At 47.3% G+C, this 18,691-nt stretch overlaps 1 protein-coding gene across 5 annotated transcripts in view; it reads left to right on the top strand.

Moving 5' to 3' along the window:
• The window catches only part of ZNF451 (zinc finger protein 451), a 319,768-nt gene that overhangs the window by 16,497 nt on the left and 284,580 nt on the right, over nucleotides 1–18,691 (top strand). For 4 of the 5 annotated variants that reach the window (XM_063916733.1, XM_063916730.1, XM_063916732.1 and 1 more), the window contains exon 3: nucleotides 1,722–1,793. The exons of the other annotated variant lie outside the window; for it this stretch is intronic. In XM_063916733.1, coding sequence (XP_063772803.1) covers nucleotides 1,722–1,793 — 72 coding nt within the window. The remainder of the gene's footprint in view (nucleotides 1–1,721; nucleotides 1,794–18,691) is intronic. 5 annotated transcript variants of the gene reach the window in all.

Here is an 18,691-nt window from a genome sequence, read left to right on the forward strand (position 1 = left end):
TCCTCAGCAGGCACGACCTCCACCCGGGAGAATGGGGACTTCATCCAGAAGTCTTCCAAATGCTGGTCAACCGGTGGGAAAAACCACAGGTAGACATGATGGCGTCCCGCCTCAACAAGAAGTTGAAAAGATATTGCGCCCGGTCAAGAGACCCTCAGGCGATAGCGGTGGACGCTCTAGTGACACCATGGGTGTACCAGTCGGTTTATGTGTTTCCTCCTCTACCTCTCATACCCAAGGTACTGAGAATAATAAGAAGGCGAGGAGTGAAAACCATACTCGTGGTTCCGGATTGGCCAAGAAGAGCTTGGTACCCGGAACTTCAAGAGATGCTTACAGAGGACCCTTGGCCTCTGCCGCTCAGACAAGACCTGCTGCAGCAGGGACCCTGTCTGTTCCAAGACTTACCGCGGCTGCGTTTGACGGCATGGCGGTTGAACACCGGATCCTGAAGGAAAAGGGTATTCCGGAGGAAGTCATCCCTACCCTGATCAAAGCCAGGAAGGATGTCACCGCAAGACATTATCACCGCATTTGGCGAAAATATGTTGCTTGGTGTGAGGCCATGAAGGCCCCGACGGAGGAATTTCAACTGGGTCGATTCCTGCACTTCCTGCAAGCAGGGGTAAAAGCCCATTCCACACGGAAGGTGGGCTCATCTTGGGCGGCTGCCCGAGGGGTCTCGGCTTTACAACTTTGCCGAGCAGCTACTTGGTCGGGGGCAAACACGTTTGCAAAATTCTACAAATTTGATACCCTGGCTGAGGAGGACCTGGAATTCTCTCATTCGGTGCTGCAGAGTCATCCGCACTCTCCCGCCCGTTTGGGAGCTTTGGTATAATCCCCATGGTCCTTACGGAGTCCCCAGCATCCACTAGGACGTCAGAGAAAATAAGAATTTACTCACCGGTAATTCTATTTCTCGTAGTCCGTAGTGGATGCTGGGCGCCCATCCCAAGTGCGGATTGTCTGCAATACCTGTACATAGTTATTGTTACAAAAATCGGGTTTTGTTGTGAGCCATCTCTTCAGAGGCTCCATTTGTTATCATACTGTTAACCGGGGTTCCTATCACGTGTTATATGGTGTGATTGGTGTGGCTGGTATGAGTCTTACCCGGGATTCAAAAATCCTTCCTTATTGTGTCAGCTCTTCTGGGCACAGTTCCTAACTGAGGCTTGGAGGAGGGTCATAGGGGGAGGAGCCAGTGCACACCAGATAGTCCTAAATCTTTCTTAGATGTGCCCAGTCTCCTGCGGAGCCGTCTATTCCCCATGGTCCTTACGGAGTCCCCAGCATCCACTACGGACTACGAGAAATAGAATTACCGGTGAGTAAATTCTTATTTATTTATTTATTTATTTATTTTTTAGGGCGAATGGGGATTTGCCCTGTGCAATGGCAGGGCCTTTTTTTCGCCTAGACGAAACATTCGGCAAGGGCGAAAAACATGTGGATCAGGAAATCAACGTGTTTTCGCACCTGCGCCAGCAAAAATGTAGGACGTTTTCACAGATTTTGAGGCTTTTTTTCCACCAATGCCTTTTCACAAGAAAAAAATAAATAAGGCATTGTCTCAAAATGCTTTTAAAAACGGCCCACAATTGAATACGTAGGGGGGTGAATTCGATAGCTCCGAAAATGCTAGAGCTAATTGAATACCCCCTTAGTAGGAGTCTTAGCAAACACAGCATTAATGCTTTCATGATTTTCATGTACAGGAGGGCCATTTAAGACCTGTTCTGGAATGTATTGACCTTGTTAGCAGCGATGATGACTCGCCCGTCTTAAATGTAAGTATTTTGTGATTATAGTGCTGGTGTAGAAATATGTGCTTACCAGTGTACTGGTGATAGAATGCACTCTGGAAATATGATATGCACAGTGCTGTAAAGCTCTGCACCCCGCATGAAACTTTGTGAGGGGAACATGATTTTTTTGTTAGAATTTAATTTTCCGCTTTAATATATAGTACTGCATTGAAGCCCGATTATTATTATTTTTATTATATAATATGTGCAGAGAGTTAGATTTGGGTGGGGAGTGTTCAAACTGAAATCTAGATTGCAGTGTAAAAATAAAGCAGCCAGTATTTACCCTGCACAGAAACAAAATAACCCACCCAAATCTAACTCTCTGCACATGTTATATCTTCCCCCCCCCCCCCCCCCCCCCCGCAGTGCACATGGTTTTGCCCATTCGCTAACAAATTTCCTGCTGCGATCAGATCTGAATTAGGCCCCATGTTTACACCAACTTTTGACCCTACCCTCTATTATTAACCTTATGAGATTAAGTTAAAATAGTAATTGCAGCCTAAGAAGGATTCTCCTATCGTTTACTTCTTTAAGCCCACCCCAGTACAGATTCAAATCTGTTACTCTATGGTATACAACGGGTAGAAAAACTGATTCCTCTTTTAAGGTCGTTTATCCCTTGGCATGGGTTGCCCAGCTTGCGTCTTGAAGGTTGTGGAGGGGTTGTCATAACTATTGGCTGAAGGCTTGGGTTCTGACAGACTGGATTTGCTGAAGCGAGCGGAGCATATTAGTGAGGCTTCACAGCCCCTGGTGGCAGCTGTTACGGTTGTGTGTCATTTTTGGGTTAATATTCTCGGCAAACAGTATATTCTGGTTTCATTTTTGGAACTGGCACACTAAATCAAAGAAGGCTTTGGAGTCCTTTCAATTCTCTGGGATGGGTCTGTTTGATCCTGATCAGGATACATTTTTTGTCCTCGGGCCACTGAGGGAAAAAGTTCCCCTTCCCCTTTCATTTTCCCCAGGGCCATCATTTTTTTTTTTTTTTTGAAGAATGTTTGAAGAACTCTGATCCTGGGTAGAGCCACAGTGAGTTATATGGACTTGGGCAGCTAAGCAATTGCTCCAAAGATTTCTGATAGCATTATTGGCTCTTGTGGTGCCAACCAATATTCTTCTCTCTTGGGACCAGTGATTTAATTTCAACACTGTTAAGGATGGACAAGTACGAAGTGGAATCCTTGCAAACAGTCATCAACAGCATGGGATGAAATGTGCTAATGGTGTCATGTTGACAACAATGATGCATACTTACCTGTTCAAGTCTGGAAGCGAAGTGGTGTCTCCTCAGGCTTACGTGTTCCCTTACCTGAGCAACTTGCTGATCCAGACAAATTCTGTGGCCTTGCTGCACACTCATATTCAGGAGACGGTCCAGTCATGGTTGGATTTTCAATTTCAAACAATTCAACCTGACTCCTTCCCAGTTGATTATCTTCTTGGGCCTTATGTTGGATATTGGTAGATTTACATTGCCTGGTGCGAGTGGTTCCTGTCTCATATTTTAACTTGGACTGGTTTCTCCTATTTCTGAAGGACTATGGAAGGGAATATTAAACATAGGTCTTTGACGGTTTAGATCTTTCAGCGAAAAAAGGTCTATATTGCCTGAATTGGTGACTTTTTTTTTTTTTTTTTACAGGGAGCAAAAGAGCAGCCGCCATAATTCATTTCAGAACCCTCCTTTTGAACCATTGAACCAACCCTTTTTTTCTGCTGCGGGGTACTCTGGTATTCCACAGGGAATAACATCAGGGTGTAGAGTTGGATCTTGATCTGAGGCACCAACAGACTAAAGCTTTGACACTTCCTTGGATGCACTGCACCGCCTCCTCTATAGCCCCGCCTCCAGGCGCTGAAGCTCAGTTTGTAAGTTGGTGCCTGCAGTGCAGGTCACTATCGGGGAGGGCTGCGCTAGGTAGCCCTGAAAAGAGTCTTAAGAAGACTTCAAAGGCTGCAGCACTTTTATGTCATTCTGACTTGATGTGTTGTGCCTCCATCACCTCCCTCAGCGGTGCTGCATACTCCAGCGGCCTGGTTCCCGGGTACTTGCAGCGGGGGGACACCGGTTTCTAGGCACACCACCGCTGCTGCTGTCCTGGATCGTGTGGCTGCACGACAGGGAGTAGGTAACAGGGTCCCCCAGGTGGGACCCGCCGGTAAATCGCGATCCGGTCGCGGTCCCAGGAGACGGACCGTGCCGCTGGCGTGGACACTGTGGCTGTGCAGGGACCCCACTATATCCACCAGGGCAGGGAGCACAGTTCGGATTTAATAAAATCCGTTTAATATAGGCTCCATAGTACCCGGTGGTGAAGTCCAGCAGAGGGGATAAGGTGCTGACCTATAGCCCCTCCCCCCAGCTCCGGGCGCCGTCTACTGCTGGTGTTCCCGTCCTGGAAGTGCATCTCTCTCTCTCCCTGAAGAGATTTTGGCGCCATTACATAGCTGGGATCTCCGGGACTGCTGGGCACTGTCTCCTCTGTAAAACAGCCTGTGTATTTACAGACACTTAAGTATTCTACATGTCATTTTAGACCGTGTTAGTTAAGAACAAGTGTACTGCTATATGAATATTTAGTACAGGTATTTTGTGATATACATCCAGTGGTTACTGTGCATTGTTATATCTGTATACATACATATCTATATGTAGATTTACTAGTCCAGTGCAGTTTTATTGTTTATATGTAATAATTACTGCATTGTACCTGTGACTGTGTGTGCCTATATCTGCTGTGTGGATTGTATTCTGTGTATCACACGTATTGCTATCACTATATTCTGTACCCTGGGGGACTAAGTGCGTCAGGGTCTCATTTTAAATATAGTGTTCCACAGGATATACTGTTTTGTATTTTTCACTGTGTGTTTTAGTCACCTCACACTGCTTAAATCCTCTGTTTTGTGCTTTGCATTTGCTATCACTTAAAAACAGGGGTTTTTGTTTTTTTTCAGGTATTGTGTTTGTCTGGCTATATTGTATTGCTGCGCCCTAAGGTTATATTCCCAATAATGTGTGCTACACAGGGCGAGAAATCCGCAGACGCTCCTGCATCATGCAATGCTGGCGCTATGGATTTGTCTGAGGAAAAGGTTTCAGCTGAGGGTTCAGGTACTGCGTGCCCTGCACCTTCCAGTCAGTTTGCAGCACCTGTGGCAAATCAAGACCCACCTTGGGCTGCTTTTTCAAATATGCTGTCGACGCTTGTAACGCGGCTTACGCCCACAGTGGGACCTCCTGTGCCATTGCAGCCACATATTGTGCCTGTAGTCAACCCGCCTTGGGCGGATGCTCTGTCTACCCACTTACAACAATTAAATCAGTCATTGGTTAGACAAAAACCTACCCCTCGCCCTGCTTGGGGGCAAGGGGTCATCTAAACGGCCATTTCTTCCTCACAATCCACTAATGTTTCAGATGATTCTTCCGATGAGGATGGGTATTATACTGATCCGTCAGACACTGATGATACAGTTGCTTCTGATGAGGAATCTACAACTCAAGTTGATGTTCCTGACCTAGTGGAGGCTATCAAGCTGATTCTCAAGATTGATGAATATATTGAGGAATCCTGGTAATCTCCAGGGAAGAAATTTTCTCTTTCATCCATCTGGGGGATGCTGCGCCGTGGGTTAGAGGTGTGTGGTTGTGGAGTTTGGCACAGAACTATCAAAACCTGACTCCTCCCCCCTCTAACCCCTCTCATCTCCTTCCTGCCAAGCTAGCACTTCAGTTTTAGTTTTGTGCCTGTGGAGTACAGACACAAAAAAAATTTTCTCTGAAGATTTTAGTTAGGTATTTTATTACTTGGAGTGCCTAGTCCCTGTATACAGGTGACAGGTACTACTAGAGTGGGGTTAGCTAGGGGTTACCACTCTATTCTGCCGCTGGAGGCCACCACACTTCGGTCACTGGGGCTTGATTCCTGTTTCTAAGAAGTCGGCAGTGAGGAGGTACAGGATAGACACAATCTGTCTCTGACAGTATTGGTCTATCCTTCCTATATCCTTCCTATATTTCCTATATCTTTACTATATCTATCTATATATTTGTCTGTGTTTTTATATTTATTTTTATTGGTACTTTGTGTGTCCTCCGCCCGCCCTTCCCCCCCCCCTCCTTCTCGCTGTCTCCGGAGGTGAGCGGTGGAGCGCAGTAAAGAGGACTTGACTTATCCATGCTACTGTTTTGCTGGGTAGTCTGGGAGAGTGGTGAGTCACTCCCCAGGGGACCGCTAGATGCTGCCCGAACAGAGCCGCTGTATGTAGTGGCGTGCAGGCGCCCCTGCCCGAAGAGAGCCGCTGACTTCCGGCTGCAGCGCGCCTACTCTGAGCTGACCCGGCGCTTGCTTAATTCAAAGAAGGGACGGGTTCCCACCCTGCACTGCCTCGCGCACACTCCCGTCCAGCGTCTGCAGAGCTCCGGGCGCCATCTTCTCCAGAGGCAGTACGGGGGGCGCTGTGCAGCACACGCAGCTCAGACACTTATTTGGCTCAATACTACTCACCCCGTTTATTCAGTGGGGGTCACCTAACAGCAAGTATACTTTGGGGGCATAGTGTTATTCTATACTTTTAGTGAGAGTAAACAGATTTAATTTTTGCACAGTATAATTCACAGTATTTTTACAATACAAATTACACAGTATTGTTCACTACTCTACTGACTTTATAGTTAGTTTGTAGTGCATTTGTTATTTAAAAAAAAAAAAGTTTCATTATGACCAATACAAATCTACAAAGGAGAAGACATCCTCGGTGGTTTATTTTTCCTGCTTACAATGTGGGTCAAAGCTAGCTAAGGGTAGCGCGGACGCGGGTGCCCTCTGTGTTTCATGCTCTGGTGCATCTGTGGGGCACCAACAGGGAGGTCCCGCGGATCAGTCTATGCCTCCTTGGGCCAGGAACATGGTGGATGCCATTTCAGAATTAAGTCAGTCCAGATCGGAGGCTGAATCCGGTCAGAATACGGTGGAACCGGTGTGGGCTCAAAATATGGGCAGATGTCTTGCTGATTTAACTCAATCTCTAAACAAATTTGTAAACTCTGCCGGCAGTTCTTCTGCTACAAAACTGCCATAGCCGTTGCTCGTTATAACTTTTCCGGGGGAGGAGTTGGAGACATCCTCATTGGAGGATAGGGAAGTAGACCCAGATTGGGACGAGGTTTCGGCCTGGGAAGATGAGTTTTCTACTAGCTCAGGTGTTAGATTGCTGATAGAAGCCATCCGTCAGACTCTTAATATTCAGGATACGGAGGTGGCAGAGACTTCCTCTGCCTTTTTCAAAAGACAGAAAAGACAAGTTACTGCCTTCCCTTCTCACTCTCATTTTGCGGATATTTTAAAGGAGCCCTGGCTTAAGCCGGATTCTCGTTTCCAAGCCCCTAAGAAATTAAAATTTCTATATCCTTTTACAGAGGAGGATACGAGATTTTGGGAAACAGCCCCAAAGGTAGACGCTCCTATTTCACATTTAGCAAAAGCTACAGTTATTCCTTCTGTACAGTCTGTGACGTTGAAAGATCCTACAGATAGGAAGATTGAAGCAATACTTACATCTGTTTTCTTTATCAGGTGTGTCTCTACGCTCAATTCTAGCTGGTACTTGGGTCCTCAAGGCCGCGGATGACTGGCTAGCACAGGTCATACATGGAATGCAGTCTGACGATCCATCGGAAGCCATTCAATTAGCAGAACAAATTTCGGAGGCTCTTACTTATGTGGGTGAGGCCTTGTTAGATTCTGCTGCGCTACAATCCTGTATTTCTGCCTTGACCGTGACAGCAAGACTGTCTCTTTGGCTTCGGGTTTGGAATGCCGATTCTGACTCAAAACAGACCTTGACGGCGGTACCCTCTTGAAGGTGAGTTTCTCTTTGGGTCGGAATTAAAGAAGATTATTTCAGATACTACAGGGGGCAAGAGCCCTTTTCTTCCAGTTGCTCCTCAGAAACCGAAGACTACGAGGTTTCGGTCCTTTCGTATACAGGGCAAAGGTAGTTTCCATTCCTTTCGTGCTTTCTGCAGGTACCCACGAAGAGGGGCATTCAGAGGTAGAGGATCACAGGCGACTCGTAGACCAGCCAGTAAATCTGCCGACAAACCTACTGCATGACGGTTCACGATCTCCGGAGGCATCAGTGACGGTTGGGGCTCGGTTACTACAGTCCAAAGAAGTGTGGCTCCTGTCGAAACCAGATTGGTGGGTGACTGAGGTCATATCCAGAATATATGTTAGATCTCGAGGAACCAGTCCCATATCGTGTGTTCGTCACTCCTCTTCCAAACGATCCCTCCAGACGTCGAGCTCTTCTTCATGCAACAGCCACTCTGTTACGAAATGAAGTAATTTTTTTAGTTCCCGCTCAGCAGAGAGGTCGGGGATTTTACTCGTGGACAAACTGGACGGTTCGTTTCAACCCACTTTAAATCTCAAAGGTTTGAATCCATATCTCTCAACCCAAAAGTTCAAAATGGAATCCATCCGCTCTATTATCGCCGCCATGGAACCAGGGAGATATTTGGCTTCATTAGACATAAGACGCCTACCTGCATGTTCCTATTTGGACGCCTCATCAATCTCTTCTGAGATTCGCAGTCGGCCCTTGGCATTTTCAGTTTCAGGCTCTTCCCTTTGGTCTATCCACAGCTCCTCGGATATACACAAAGGTCATGGGCCATGTGGTGGCAGTTCTGCGGTGTCAGGGAGTCAACATTACTCCGTATTTGGATGATCTGTTGATCAAGGCCCCGTCAGAGTTGATTCTTCACCAGAACTTGCGTCTCACGATAGAGACTCTACAGTCATTCGGATGAATAATAAATTGTCCAAAGTCGTCTTTGCTTCCTTCCCATAAAATTATGTTTCTCTAACGTCCTAGTGGATGCTGGGGACTCCGAAAGGACCATGGGGAATAGCGGCTCCGCAGGAGACTGGGCACAAAGTAAAAGCTTTAGGACTAGCTGGTGTGCACTGGCTCCTCCCCCTATGACCCTCCTCCAAGCCTCAGTTAAGATTTTGTGCCCGAACGAGAAGGGTGCAATCTAGGTGGCTCTCCTGAGCTGCTTAGAGTAAAAGTTTAAATAGGTTTTTTATTTTCAGTGAGACCTGCTGGCAACAGGCTCACTGCATCGAGGGACTAAGGGGAGAAGAAGCGAACTCACCTGCGTGCAGAGTGGATTGGGCTTCTTAGGCTACTGGACATTAGCTCCAGAGGGACGATCACAGGCCCAGCCATGGATGGGTCCCGGAGCCGCGCCGCCGGCCCCCTTACAGATGCTGAAGCAAGAAGAGGTCCATAAATCGGCGGCAGAAGACTTTCCTGTCTTCATAAGGTAGCACACAGCACTGCAGCTGTGCGCCATTGCTCTCAGCACACTTCACACTTCGGTCACTGAGGGTGCAGGGCGCTGGGGGGGGGCGCCCTGGGAAGCAATGAATTTAGCTTATTTGGCAAAAAATACATCACATATAGCTCCTGGGCTATATGGATGTATTTAACCCCTGCCAGTTTTCCAGTAAAAAGCGGGAGAAGAGCCCGCCGTGAAGGGGGCGGGGCCTATCTCCTCAGCACACAGCGCCATTTTTCCCACACAGCTCCGCTGGTAGGAAGGCTCCCAGAATCTCCCCTGCATCCTGCAACTACAGAAACAGGGTAAAAAAAAGAGGGGGGCACTTATTTGGCAAAATAACAGATATAAGCAGCTATAAGGGATAGACACTTATTGTAAGGTTGTCCCTATACATATATAGCGCTCTGGTGTGTGCTGGCAAACTCTCCCTCTGTCTCCCCAAGGGGCTAAGTGGGTCCTGTCCTCTATCAGAGCATTCCCTGTGTGTGTGCTGGGTGTCGGTACGTGTGTGTCGACATGTATGAGGAGGAAAATGATGTGGAGGCGGAGCAATTGCCTATAATGGTGATGTCACCCCCTAGGGAGTCGACACCTGAATGGATGGCCGTAATTAAGGAATTACGTGACAGTGTCGGCACGTTACAGAAAACTGTTGACGACATGAGACAGCCGGCAGCTCAGTTAGTGCCTGTCCAGGCGTCTCAAACACCGTCAGGGGCTATTAAACGCCCGTTACCTCAGTGGGTCGACACGGACCCAGACACTGACTCCAGTGTCGACGGTGAAGAAACAAACGTATTTTCCAGTAGGGCCACACGTTACATGATCACGGCAATGAAGGAGGTTTTGCACATCTCTGATACTGCAAGTACCACAAAAAGGGGTATTATGTGGGGTGTGAAAAAACTACCCGTAGTTTTTCCTGAATCAGATGAATTGAATGAAGTGTGTGATGAAGCGTGGGTTACCCCCGACAAAAAAACTGCTAATTTCTAAAAAATTATTGGCACTATATCCCTTCCCACCAGAGGTTAGGGCTCGTTGGGAAACACCCCCTAGGGTGGATAAGGCGCTCACACGCTTATCAAAACAAGTGGCGTTACCGTCTCCAGAAACGGCCGCCCTTAAGGAGCCAGCAGATAGGAGGCTGGAAAATATCCTTAAAAGTATATACACACATACTGGTGTTATACTGCGACCAGCAATCGCCTCAGCCTGGATGCGCAGTGCTGGGTGGCTTGGTCGGATTCCCTGACTGAAAATATTGATACCCTGGACAGGGACAATATATTATTGACTATAGAGCATTTAAAGGATGCATTCCTATATATGCAAGATGCACAGAGAGACATTTGCACTCTGGCATCAAGAGTAAGTGCGATGTCCATTTCTGCCAGAAGAGGATTATGGACGCGACAGTGGTCAGGGGATGCGGATTCCAAGAGGCATATGGAAGTATTGCCGTATAAAGGGGAGGAGTTATTTGGGGGCGGTCTATCGGACCTGGTGGCCACGGCAACGGCTGGGAAATCCACCTTTTTACCCCAAGTCACCTCGCAGCAGAAAAAGATACAGTCTTTTCAGGCTCAGTCCTTTCGTCCCCATAAGGGCAAGCGGGCAAAAGGCCACTCATATCTGCCCCGGGGCAGAGGAAGGGGAAAAAGACTGCAACAGACAGCTTCTTCCCACGAACAGAAGCCTTCCCCCGCTTCTGCCAAGTCCTCAGCATGACGCTGGGGCCTTACAAGCGGACTCAGGCGCGGTGGGGGCCCGTCTCAAGAATTTCAGCGCGCAGTGGGCTCACTCGCAAGTGGACCCCTGGATCCTGCAGGTAGTATCTCAGGGGTACAAATTGGAATTCGAGACGTCTCCCCCTCGCCGGTTCCTGAAGTCTGCTTTACCAACGTCTACCCCCGACAGGGAGGCGGTATTGGAAGCCATTCACAAGCTGTATTCCCAGCAAGTGATAATCAAGGTACCCCTGCTACAACAGGGAAAGGGGTATTACTCCACGCTGTTTGTGGTACCGAAGCCGGACGGCTCGGTGAGACCCATTTTAAATCTGAAAGCCTTGAACACTTACATAAAAAGGTTCAAGTTCAAGATGGAGTCACTCAGAGCAGTGATAGCGAACCTGGAAGAAGGGGACTACATGGTGTCTCTGGACATCAAGGATGCTTACCTCCATGTCCCAATTTGCCCTTCTCACCAAGGGTACCTCAGGTTTGTGGTACAGAACTGTCACTATCAGTTTCAGACGCTGCCGTTTGGATTGTCCACGGCACCCCGGGTCTTTACCAAGGTAATGGCCGAAATGATGATTCTTCTTCGAAGAAAAGGCGTCTTAATTATCCCTTACTTGGACGATCTCCTGATAAGGGCACGGTCCAGAGAACAGTTAGAGGTCGGAGTAGCACTATCTCAAATAGTACTACGACAGCACGGATGGATTCTAAATATTCCAAAATCGCAGCTGATTCCGACGACACGTCTGCTGTTCCTAGGGATGATTCTGGACACAGTACAGAAAAAGGTGTTTCTCCCGGAAGAGAAAGCCAGGGAGTTATCCGACCTAGTCAGGAAACTCCTAAGACCAGGCCAGGTGTCAGTGCATCAGTGCACAAGGGTCCTGGGAAAGATGGTGGCTTCTTACGAAGCGATTCCATTCGGCAGATTCCACGCAAGAACTTTTCAGTTGGATCTGCTAGACAAATGGTCCGGATCGCATCTTCAAATGCATCAGCGGATAACCCTGTCTCCAAGGACAAGGGTGTCTCTCCTGTGGTGGTTACAGAGTGCTCATCTCCTAGAGGGCCGCAGATTCGGCATTCAGGATTGGGTCCTGGTGACCACGGATGCCAGCCTGAGAGGCTGGGGAGCAGTCACACAGGGAAAAAATTTCCAGGGCTTGTGGTCAAGCATGGAAACGTCACTTCACATAAATATCCTGGAACTAAGGGCCATTTACAATGCCCTAAGTCAGGCAAGGCCTCTGCTTCAGGGTCAGCCTGTATTGATCCAGTCGGACAACATCACGGCAGTCGCCCACGTAAACAGACAGGGCGGCACAAGAAGCAGGAGGGCAATGACGGAAGTGGCAAGGATTCTTCACTGGGCAGAAAATCATGTGATAGCACTGTCAGCAGTGTTCATTCCGGGAGTGGACAACTGGGAAGCAGACTTCCTCAGCAGACACGATCTTCACCCGGGGGAGTGGGGACTTCACCCAGAAGTCTTCCACATGATTGTAAACCGTTGGGAAAAACCAAAGGTGGACATGATGGCGTCTCGCCTCAACAAAAAACTGGACAGATATTGCTCCAGGTCAAGGGACCCTCAGGCAATAGCTGTGGACGCTCTGGTAACACCGTGGGTGTACCGGTCAGTGTATGTGTTCCCTCCTCTTCCTCTCATACCAAAAGTACTGAGAATCATAAGATGGAGAGGAGTAAAGACTATACTCGTGGCTCCGGATTGGCCAAGAAGGACTTGGTACCCGGAAATTCAAGAGATGCTCACGGAAGACCCGTGGCCTCTACCTCTAAGACAGGACCTGCTCCAGCAGGGACCATGTCTGTTCCAAGACTTACCGCGGCTGCGTTTGACGGCATGGCGGTTGAACGCCGGATCCTGAAGGAAAAAGGCATTCCGGATGAAGTCATCCCTACCCTGATCAAAGCCAGGAAGGATGTAACCGTACAACATTATCACCGTATTTGGCGTAAATATGTTGCGTGGTGCGAGGCCAGGAAGGCCCCTACGGAGGAATTTCAACTGGGTCGATTCCTGCATTTCCTGCAAACAGGACTGTCTATGGGCCTCAAATTAGGGTCCATTAAGGTTCAAATTTCGGCCCTGTCGATATTCTTCCAAAAAGAACTAGCTTCTGTTCCTGAAGTTCAGACGTTTGTCAAGGGAGTACTGCATATACAGCCTCCTTTTGTGCCTAAAAAAGAAATCACTTACGTGAGAGAGCGCAAGCAAATTTTAAACAATTTTATTTTGTATTAAAAATATATAAAAAATTTTTAATATAACATCATTATATGCATGAATTGCTAAATGCCTTTGAAACGTAAGATTGCTATTTCAACACAATAAAACTACCATAGATTAGAACCATGTGTCCATTATTAGTGGATTGATTGACACCACCTGCCACTAGTTTGCAGGGTTATCCACTCCGTTCCTTTTTTGACACTTTGTGGCTAGAATACAGTCCAATGTCCCGCATCAACAGATTCTAAGCTTTTTATCCACAGTAGTGTTATGTTATATTGTTACAGGTGGAACTTCATATATTGTGTCTCTTATTCATGAATTTATTATAGCGGGTATATCCATGGTTAGATTCAAATGGTGTAGATTATATTCATAGATAAACAGACTTATATTCACCTGCAGGGATTTCCTCTCTAAAAACCCTTGACACTTAGATGGTATTGTGTCTGGTGGTACAGGGATGATAAGGGATATAGAGGATATATCTCACCTCACCATTCACAGATGTTACTGTTGTCGCTCTGTGTATAGCCGTGACCGGTCACCATAGATTTCTCCTTGTTGCTGTATTCCACATAGAGCTAATTGTACACACCCGTGCAGTGCCCAACAGGAGCGGAGAATCACAAAGATGATCACTGTTAAAGCCGCCCGGCTTTCCCCTTAACGGAGTAAGTAGATCTTACTGCAGGGTATCCTTAGGTCATATGGCACTCAGCTCACGGCAGCACGCCGCTGGATTTTCCCTTTCTGCTGGCGCCGTCTGACTCCTCTTTACCCAGGCAATTGAGAGCTTTGCAGTGTAAATTTGATCCTCCAAGTGCACGGCCAGGATGTCTGTCTCACAGTTCAATGCAGATTGTTCCAAAGGCACTAGCAGAAAGGGCATCCAGCGGCGTGCTGCCGTGAGCTGAGTGCCATATGACCTAAGGATACCCTGCAGTAAGATCTACTTACTCCGTTAAGGGGAAAGCCGGGCGGCTTTAACAGTGATCATCTTTGTGATTCTCCGCTCCTGCTGGGCACTGCACGGGTGTGTACAATTAGCTCTATGTGGAATACAGCAACAAGGAGAAATCTATGGTGACCGGTCACGGCTATACACAGAGCGACAACAGTAACATCTGTGAATGGTGAGGTGAGATATATCCTCTATATCCCTTATCATCCCTGTACCACCAGACACAATACCATCTAAGTGTCAAGGGTTTTTAGAGAGGAAATCCCTGCAGGTGAATATAAGTCTGTTTATCTATGAATATAATCTACACCATTTGAATCTAACCATGGATATACCCGCTATAATAAATTCATGAATAAGAGACACAATATATGAAGTTCCACCTGTAACAATATAACATAACACTACTGTGGATAAAAAGCTTAGAATCTGTTGATGCGGGACATTGGACTGTATTCTAGCCACAAAGTGTCAAAAAAGGAACGGAGTGGATAACCCTGCAAACTAGTGGCAGGTGGTGTCAATCAATCCACTAATAATGGACACATGGTTCTAATCTATGGTAGTTTTATTGTGTTGAAATAGCAATCTTACGTTTCAAAGGCATTTAGCAATTCATGCATATAATGATGTTATATTAAAATTTTTTTATATATTTTTAATACAAAATAAAATTGTTTAAAATTTGCTTGCGCTCTCTCACGTAAGTGATTTCTTTTTTAGTTCAATATTGGTATAAACTTCAGGATACTGAGTGGGAGCTGCAATTAAATTTTAAGTGGTGGTGAATAGCTAATCTCTGACACTGCATGTGAATATACGACTGCGCCTGAATTTATGTTTACACACGGACGCAAGGGAGTCCACAAATAAAGTGGGTCCGGTGCGTTCCTGTGTCTATATAATTGTATTGTGTATCCTTTTGTGCCTCCAGTGGCACCTTGGGATCTCAATGTAGTGTTGGGATTCCTAAAATCACATTGGTTTGAACCACTCACCACTGTGGACTTGAAATATCTCACATGGAAAGTGGTAATGCTGTTAGCCCTGGCTTCAGCCAGGCGTGTATCAGAATTGGCGGCTTTATCCTATAAAAGCCCTTACCTAATTTTTCATACGGACAGGGCAGAATTGAGGACTCGTCCTCAATTTCTCCCTAAGGTGGTTTCAGCATTTCACTTAAACCAACCTATTGTGGTGCCTGCGGCTACTAGGGACTTGGAGGATTCCAAGTTGCTGGACGTAGTCAGGGCCCTGAAAATATATGTTTCCAGGACGGCTGGAGTCAGAAAATCTGACTCGCTGTTTATCCTGTATGCACCCAACAAGCTGGGTGCTCCTGGTTCTAAGCAGACGATTGCTCGTTGGATTTGTAGTACAATTCAGCTTGCACATTCTGTGGCAGGCCTGCCACAGCCAAAATCTGTAAAAGCCCATTCCACACGGAAAGTGGGCTCATCTTGGGCGGCTGCCCGAGGGGTCTCGGCTTTACAACTTTGCCGAGCAGCTACTTGGTCAGGGGCAAACACGTTTGCTAAATTCTACAAATTTGATACCCTGGCTGAGGAGGACCTGGAGTTCTCTCATTCGGTGCTGCAGAGTCATCCGCACTCTCCCGCCCGTTTGGGAGCTTTGGTATAATCCCCATGGTCCTTTCGGAGTCCCCAGCATCCACTAGGACGTTAGAGAAAATAAGAATTTACTTACAGATAATTCTATTTCTCATAGTCCGTAGTGGATGCTGGGCGCCCATCCCAAGTGCGGATTGTCTGCATTACTTGTACATAGTTATTGTTACAAAAATCGGGTTATTGTTGTTGTGAGCCATCTTTTCAGAGGCTCCTTCTGTTATCATGCTGTTAACTGGGTTCAGATCACAAGTTGTACAGTGTGATTGGTGTGGCTGGTATGAGTCTTACCCGGGATTCAAAATCCTTCCTTATTGTGTACGCTCGTCCGGGCACAGTATCCTAACTGAGGCTTGGGGGAGGAGCCAGTGCACACCAGCTAGTCCTAAAGCTTTTACTTTGTGCCCAGTCTCCTGCGGAGCCGCTATTCCCCATGGTCCTTTCGGAGTCCCCAGCATCCACTACGGACTATGAGAAATAGAATTATCGGTAAGTAAATTCTTATTTTCTGGGACTCTTATTCGACACCAACAACCAGAAAGTGTTTCTTCCTCAGGACAAGATTCAGGACATACAGTCCAGAATTCGAACACTGCTGCATTTACCGGTGGTTTCGGTTCTCAGATGCATGCAGGTGTTAGGCAAGATGGTGGCAACCTTCGAGGCAGTTCCATATGCCAGATTTCATGCTCGACCCCTTCATGCTCAGATTCTCAACTGTTGGACTCGGACAGGGCCTCATCTCGAATTACAGCTGATCCGCTTGTCTGTACAGACTCGTCAGTCGCTTCGCTGGTGGCTTCACAGTTCCAATTTGACCAAAGTAGTACCATTCACGATTTGGTCTTGGGTGATGGTCACCACAGACGCAAGCCTCAGAGGTTGGGGGGCGGTGTTTGACTCATCACTTTCAGGGGCTCTGGAACAGTCAAGAGTCAAAGTTACAGATCAACATCTTGGAGTTGAGGGCAATCCGGTATGTACTCCTTCGGATTCAAACCATGGTAAAGGGTCATCAAGTTCGGATTCAGTCCGACAACGCCACGGCAGTTGCTTACATAAACAAGCAGGGAGGCACTCGAAGCTGGTCCGCCATGAAAGAAGTCGCTCAGATTCTGACATGGGCGGAACATTGGGTTCCGACCATATCCGCGATTCACATTCCAGGAGTCGAGAACTGGGAAGCGGATTTCTTAAGCCGTCACACAGTGCATCCGGGAGAGTGGGAGCTTCACTAGGAGGTGTTTCTGACACTAGTAGCCCAGTGGTGGATGCCCGATGTAGATCTGATGGTGTCTCGTCTCAACAAGAAACTTCCTCTCTACGGGTCGCGTACTCAGGACCCTCAAGCAATTTTAATCAATGCATTGACAGCTCCGTGGCACTTTCAGCTGGGATATGTGTTTCCGCCATTTCCACTGATTCCATGTCTGCTTCAACTCATTCGGCGAGAAGGTCTTCCAATCATTCTGGTGGCCCCAGAATGGCCACGCCAGCAGTGGTACACTCTTCTGCGCGACATGGTCGTCGGAACCATTCCGTCTCCCTCTGCGTCCAGATCTTCTGATTCAAGGAACCATGTCACCACCCAGATTTAAGTCTGCTGGCTTTGACGGCTTGGTTCTTGAATCCAACATTTTAAGGGCAAAAGGGATTTTCTCTTCCTGTTGGGCAAACGATGATTCAGGCTAGAAAGCCGGTGACTTCTGGAATTTACCACAGAGTGTGGCGTATTTACATTGCTTGGTGTGAAAAGCGTGGTTTAACACCAGATTTGTTTAGAGTTCCTCCTCTATTATCTTTCCTTCAGGAGGGTCTCAATAAGGGTCTGAGACTTTCTTCACTAAAGGGTCAAGTTTCTGCCTTGTTCTTTTTCAGAGGAGACTAGCTATCATTCCAGAAGTTCAGACGTTCCTTCAGGGAGTCCTTCGGATTCAGCCACCTTTTGTTCCTCCCTGGCATTTAAACTTAGTCCTTACAGCTCTTCAGAAATCTCCATTTGAACCCTTGGAATATGTAGAATAGCGGTATCTAACCTTCACAGTTGTCTTCCTATTTGCAATTGCCTCCGCTAGACGAGTATCTGAGTTGGCGGCTCTTTCTTGCAGACCACCCTTGTTGATGTTTCATGATGACCGGGTGGTTCTGCGGACAAAACCTTCCTTCCGAAGGTTTTGTCAGCGTTTCATCTAGATCAGGACATTGTCCTTCCAGCGTTTGCTCCTCCTTCCGGGGAGGATTCCCATTTGGCTCTCTTGGATGTGGTTAGGGCCTTGCGGATTTATTTATCTTGTACGGAATCTATCCATCGTACGGATGCGTTGTTGGTTTTAATTGATGCGCCCAAACGAGGTTGGCCGGCTTCCAAGAACACAGTGGCTCGTTGGGTAACTTTGGCCATCAGACAGGCACACATGTCTTCAGATGTTTCGGTTCCTGACTCAATTCGAGCTCATTCGACTCGAGCTGTTGGAACTTCTTGGGCTGTCCGCGGTGGTGCATCTATTGAGCAGCTGAGCAGGTCGGCGACCTGGTCATCTGTGCATACGTTTACAAAGTTTTACCGTTTTCATACTTTCGGTTTGGAGACTGCCTCTGTTGGGCGTCAAATTTTACGGACAGCTATGCCGTCTACATCTCCCTCCTCTCATTAGCTTGCTTTGGGAAATCCCACAAGTAACGGTGCAGCGTCCCCCAGATGGATGAAAGAGAAATAGGGATTTTTGTTTACTTACCGTAAAATCTCTTTCTTTGATTCCATCTGGGGGACGCTGCGATCCCTCCCGTATGTTTTGTCTGTTATTTTTATTTTTTTTGGTCTATCTCCTTTGGCTTGGCTAAACGTTAACTGAAGTGCTAGCTAGGCAGGAAGGAGATGGGAGGGGTTAGAGGGGGGAGGAGTCAGGTTTTGATAGTTCTGTGC

Source organism: Pseudophryne corroboree, chromosome 4 (assembly GCF_028390025.1).
Source record: "Pseudophryne corroboree isolate aPseCor3 chromosome 4, aPseCor3.hap2, whole genome shotgun sequence".
Classification (NCBI taxonomy): domain Eukaryota; kingdom Metazoa; phylum Chordata; class Amphibia; order Anura; family Myobatrachidae; genus Pseudophryne; species Pseudophryne corroboree.